The 6,093-nt window shown below is 35.3% G+C and overlaps 1 protein-coding gene across 3 annotated transcripts in view; it reads left to right on the forward strand.

Moving 5' to 3' along the window:
- The window catches only part of LOC119574485 (carboxypeptidase D-like), a 49,791-nt gene that overhangs the window by 38,071 nt on the left and 5,627 nt on the right, over window positions 1–6,093 (forward strand). For all 3 annotated transcript variants that reach the window (XM_037921730.1, XM_037921729.1, XM_037921727.1), the window contains exons 20-27: window positions 1,021–1,154; window positions 3,083–3,267; window positions 3,464–3,616; window positions 3,967–4,163; window positions 4,310–4,470; window positions 4,636–4,770; window positions 5,029–5,179; window positions 5,367–5,633. In XM_037921730.1, coding sequence (XP_037777658.1) covers window positions 1,021–1,154; window positions 3,083–3,267; window positions 3,464–3,616; window positions 3,967–4,163; window positions 4,310–4,470; window positions 4,636–4,770; window positions 5,029–5,179; window positions 5,367–5,633 — 1,383 coding nt within the window. The remainder of the gene's footprint in view (window positions 1–1,020; window positions 1,155–3,082; window positions 3,268–3,463; window positions 3,617–3,966; window positions 4,164–4,309; window positions 4,471–4,635; window positions 4,771–5,028; window positions 5,180–5,366; window positions 5,634–6,093) is intronic.

The following is a 6,093-nucleotide window of genomic DNA, read 5'->3' on the forward strand; positions in this document are numbered from 1 at the left end:
CTCTTTTCCTCCCCCCTTTTTTTTTTCCCCTTTCTTTCTTTTTTTTCTTTTTTTCTTTTTTCTCTCCTCTCTTCTCTTTCTTTTCCTTCTTCTTCCCTTCTTCCTCTTTCTTTTCTTCTTCTTTTTCTATTTTCTTTCCTCTTTTCTTCTTCCCCCTTCTTCTTTATCTCCTCTTTTTCCCTTTTTATCTTCTTTTTCCCCTTTCTTCTTTTTTTTTCTTTCTTTCTTTTTTTTTTTTTTTTCTCTTTTCCCCCTTTTTCTTTTCTCTTCTCTTTTTCCTCTTTTTTTTTTCTATCTTTCTTTTTCCTTTTTCCATCCTTCTTGTCTCTTATTTTTTTCATTATCCTCTTTCTTTTTTTTTCTTTTTTCTTTAAATTTTTTGTTTTTTTTTTTTTTCCCCTTTTACCCTTTTCCTTTTTTTCTTCTTCTCCCTTTTTTTTTTTTTAAAAATCTTCTTTTTATTTCCCCCCTTTCCCCCCTTTTTCCCTTTCCCCTTTCTCTTTCTTCTTCTCTTTCCTCTCTTTTTCTTTCTTTTTTCCCTTTTTTCTTTCTTTTCCTTTTTTATTTCTTTTCTTTTATCTTTCTTTTTTCCCCTTTTATCTTTTTTCCTCTTTTATTTTTTTATTTTTTCCCTTTTCCCCCCTTTCTTTTTTTTTTTCCTTTCTCTTCTTTTTTTTATTTTATTTTAATCTCTATTCTCTCTCTCTTTCTCTTCCTATTCTACTTTTCTTTTCGTATCTTATTTCTTTATATTCTCTTCTTCTTCTTTATTACATTTTTTACCTATTCTCTCTATTCTTCTTTCTCTCTTATCTTTCTCTTTTTTTATTCTTTCTTTTTTTCCTTCTCTTATTTTTTTTTCTTTCCTTTATATCTTCTATTTCTTCTATTCTTTCTTTTTTCTTTTCTATATTTTTATATTCTTCTTTGATACCTCTTGTGATTTCTTTTTCATTATAATTTGAGTATTGTAATTATATGTGATGAAACTTTAGGACATTGCTTTTCTGTCCTCAACAGGCATATCTGGACAGGTGGTGGATGACAAGGGGAAACCTGTGCCTGCAGCCAAAGTGCTGGTTGATGGCAAGGTGGTGAAACGCAGAATGGCCTCCTTTAGGAAACTACTGCCTGTAGGCTCACACACTCTCCAAGTAAGTGATACTTTGATTCCTTGTAGCACCACACACACACACACATGGATAGAGAGACACACACACAAGGTACAAAGACACACACATGCACACAGACTTGAAGTATTTGAAAAATGATATGATATTAAATCAATAATTCGGTTTTTGGAAGGAAGGTTATGTGTAGCAAATCTCCTCTGTTTATATGATAAAGCTTTTGAAAGATGTAAGATTGAGATGGCTGGGTGGATTGTGTATACGTAGATTTTAAGAAGGCGTTTGGTAAGGTGTCTCATAAAAGACTATTATGGAAATTTGAACACCTAGGTGAAATGAAAGGCAAACTCTTTAAATGGATGGAAGCCTTTCTTCATGAAAGAGATGAGAACTGTAATTAGAGGAAAGCACTCTACATGGCAATGAGTAACTAGCAGAGTACCTCAAGGATTGGTTTTGGTGCAGAGTATGTTTACTATTTTCATAAATGATTTAGGGTCAAACGTAAACCCAGGTAGTTATCGGAATATGTTTGCAGACAACACAAAATTGCAAAAAAGGGTAATAGATAATGTCTCATGCCAGTGCCTCCAAAGTGACATTGAGAAAATGGAATTTAACACCAATAAATGCTGTGTAGTCAGAAAGTAAAAATTGTCCACATACCAGTACAAGTTATGAGACATAATTAAACCAAGCAGATAAAAAAAGACCTTTGGGAAAAATCTAAACAGGAATCTAAGCCCAAATGATCATATAAATGACATAGTTCATAAAATGCCAGGGCTGATTGCCAACATGAAGGGGGCATTTGTGTCTGTGGACAAATACATGAGTATGGTGCAATGGCATGGAATCCACACTTAAAAGAGCATATAAATAAACTATAAAGAATTCAAAGAGCAGCCACAAGATGGGCACTTACTCTAAGAGATGTGAGCTGTGAAGAAAGACTACAGAAAATAGATCTTACTACTGTGGAAGAAACAAGAAAAAGAGGTGACTGTATGATGTTCACTATTTACGGAAGTGAAGTTAGACAAGATACTTATATTTTGAAACCACAAGGATGAGAGGACACAGCAAAAAGTTGAAAGTAAAAAGAGGCAAGAAAGATGCCAAGAAGATCAGTTCCTCAACCACAGACACATACACACATGAACACAGACACATACACACATGCACACAGACACACCTACACACACATGCACACAGACACACCTACACACACATGTACACAGACACACACACACACAGCACACACACACACACACACACACACACACACACACACACACACACACACACACACACACACACACACACACACACCACACACACACACACACACACACACACACACACAACACACACACACACACACACACACACACACACACACACACACACACACACACACACACACACACACACACACACACACACAAATATAATATAATTTTACCATCACTTTATAGTGATTCAAGGCATAGAACTTCACATTTTTCACATTTAGTATTGCACCCTTAATTAAATGACACAGTTCCACATTAAGTTCTTCTGTTTATGAAATTCCTGTATCACAGTATCAGATTTGTATCCCATATCCCATTAAACTGAAACACTTGGACACAGGATAGAATATGGGATTACTATTAAATGGGATTACTATGTCAGACTGGGTTAAATTTTCATGTACAAACTAGATAAGAATATATGTGACTCATATGATTATATGCAAGCTTTCACATTTACTCTCACTCCCTTTCTCTTTCTCTTTCTCTTTCTCTTTCCCTCTCTCTTTCTCTCCCTCTCTCTTTCTCTCCCTCTCTCTCTCTCTCTCTCTCTCTCTCTTTTATTTTTATATGAGTGAAATGTTCAAGTGTTTTTTCTATAGCATCTATAAGACCATTTAGAAAGTATAGGTGACTATGATCATGAATGCTTTCCAGATAACTGCAAATGACTTGGAGAACAAAACAATGGAGTTAGTTGTACCAGCAAACAAGGAGGTCCCAGCTAGTGTCACTTTGGATTCACTCAAAGAGATGACAATAGGCTACCATTCATACTACGGGACTGAGGATCACTTGCGGAAGCTCAACTCCAACTACTCAAAAATATCAAACCTTTACTCGTAAGTCTTGTTGTCATGTGTATATATTAAGTTTGAGATAACTGTTTCTTCCCTTTTCTTCATGTTCTTTGATTTTGTTTTTTACAGGACCCACCCTCTAGAAAACTGAAAATTCTTGCCTGTAATGAATTAGTTCATTTCATATTGCAAATGCAAGAACAATAATTAGATTATTTTGATTTTTCTTTCTGTTCAGGATTGGGAGAAGTTCTATGAGTCGGCAGATTTTAGCCATAGAAATTGATGCTGCAAGTGAAGCTAAACAACCTGTTGTACCTTCAGTAGCTGTAATCGGAGGCCTTGGGGCAAGTGACAGAGGTGGCAAGGAGCTGGTCCTGGAATTTGCAAGGTATTTGGCATATGCTACTGATATAGTCCCTCTAATGGGACTGTGTGAATATTTTTTATATCATTTATCTTTGTGTTGTTAGGTTATCCTCCTCCTATGTCTCAGATTTAGTATACAAAGACCATGTGCATTTCAGTTACCATGTCTAATATTCTATTTGATTCCAGGCAATAAGAATGATACCTCCATGCAGTTATTTAATATTTGATTCATCAGGTGATGAAAAGTATAAAATGACCTTTGAATCATCCTATTTTAGTTCAACTTTCACTTTAATCTTTAATGATTAATCTGGTACCCTAAAAGAGAGTGTAAAATTGCTTTAAAATTTTACATCTACTTTCTTACAGGTACTTACTTTCTCACTATAATCACGATGCAACGGTAAGCAAAATACTGCAGATGACACGTGTTCATCTGGTACCAACTCTGAACCCAGATGGCACTGCTGAAGTACCAAAAGGCAAGGATAAGGGTGAGAATTGCCAGCAAGTGGATACAAAGAATGGCAATGGTGTCGATATGGACACGAGCTTCACTGCTAAAGGTTTGTTCATTCATTCTGTCTATAATATTACCATGCCATAGAACTAGAACATGGGATTTTCTTTTTTTCCTCTCCAAAATTTTTGCTCTTTTTAGCATATTTGGGATTGTAAGTTTTTTAACTGTAATCATTCCTATTTTTTTAAGATTCAGTGACCACAAATGTACAGCCTGAAGTTACTGCCATTCAGAAGTGGATGACAGAAAAGAAATTTACCCTGGCCCTTGTACTGAGGGGAGGAGGACAGGGAGTGGCAGTGCCGCTGTCTAGTGTCTCCAACTTCAGTATGTCGCAGCACGATTCTGAGGTGATGACTTAAAATCTTACTTAAAATCTTATTTATTATCTCTGAATCAAAATTGGCACAGCAGTTGTGAGAATCATGGAATTCATTTATGTGATTAGAATGGTTTATGTAGTTTTTGATTTTGAGAAGAATTTCACTGATCTCTAAAGTCTCTGTCTCCGACAGATCTTCTATCATCTTGGCTCAGTGTACTCGAAGGCAGCAGGACTACCTCAGGATAAGTCGCAGTGCAAAGATGTCAAGCTCATAAATGGTACAGCCCGTGATTCAGAATATCACCCTCATTCTGAAAGCCTGTTGGTGAGTTTGGAAGTGTAATCATAATGGTCATTGCTTTATTTAGTACAATTTTTGATATATGTTAATTGACTAGAATATTTTTTTGGGTTATCAGTTGTAGTTAATTGCCTAATGATTGAATGATCTAACAAGATTTACAGATAACATTTGCATCTGAATTAGTTCTCTTGTGTACAGTCAGAGAAAATGTGCAGTCTTTAATATATGATAGGTTGTCTTGTAGAAGTTACACTTACACTCTTTTCTTGTTTCAAATAGGACTGTTTTTATGGCCACAGTGAGACTTTGGCTCTCAATGTTTACTATAGTTGTTGTGGTACTCCTGATGAAAAGACTCTGGGTCAGTTGTGGAAGAAACATAAACCAGCACTACTTAAGTACATAACTCTTGCAAACATGGGTGCAATGGGTAAGTTATTGCATATATTTGGTTCAGACATAGGGGCAGTAGTTTGCAAATATATATTGTTGGAAATTTAATGTTATAAAAAAAAAAAAAAATGATATTTAAACTTTTCCCATTTACCTAGGTTATCACCACCATCAACATTATTTTATAGCTGGTATTGTCAGTAATAAATCTTTGATTCTTACAGGATACGTTACTGATCTACTTGGGTCTCCAATACCCGACGCACAGATCAAGTTTGATGAATCAGAGCATGTTGTTACCTCCTCTGTATCCCATGGAGCTTGGTGGAGGCCCTTGACCACTGGAACACACACACTGACAGTCAATGCTAAAGGATATTACAGTCAGAAAAAGCTTTTGCAAGTGGTCGGAGGTGATACAGTAGTCTTCAGATTGGAAAAAGATGATAGTATATTTGGGATGCCTCGAATAGTATTTGTGATCATTGCTGGTAAGTAGATATTTGCTTTCTCTTTGTGAAGTGGTGTTGAAAGACAAGTCATTATATATTTTCTTCTCAGCTTTACTATTTACGAGAATTAGTTGATCTATTAAGTATAATTTGAGTTTACCATCACTTTATAGTGATTCAAGGCATAGAACTTCACATTTTTCATATTTAGTATTACACCCTTAATTAAATGACACAGTTCCGTATTGAGTTCTTCTGTTTATGAAATTCCTATATCACAGTATCACATTTGTATCCCATATCCCATTAAGCTGAAACATTTGGAACACAGGATAGAATATAGAATTTCTATTGATTTTTTCCTTTTCTAATGCAAAGAAGTAAGTCTCAGACTGGGCTAAATTTTCATGTACAAACGAGATAAGAATATATGTGTTATCACACATACATGCAAGCATTCACATTTACTCTCTCTCTCTCTCTCTCTCTCTCTCTCTCT

Source organism: Penaeus monodon, chromosome 6 (assembly GCF_015228065.2).
Source record: "Penaeus monodon isolate SGIC_2016 chromosome 6, NSTDA_Pmon_1, whole genome shotgun sequence".
Taxonomy (NCBI): Eukaryota; Metazoa; Arthropoda; class Malacostraca; order Decapoda; family Penaeidae; genus Penaeus; species Penaeus monodon.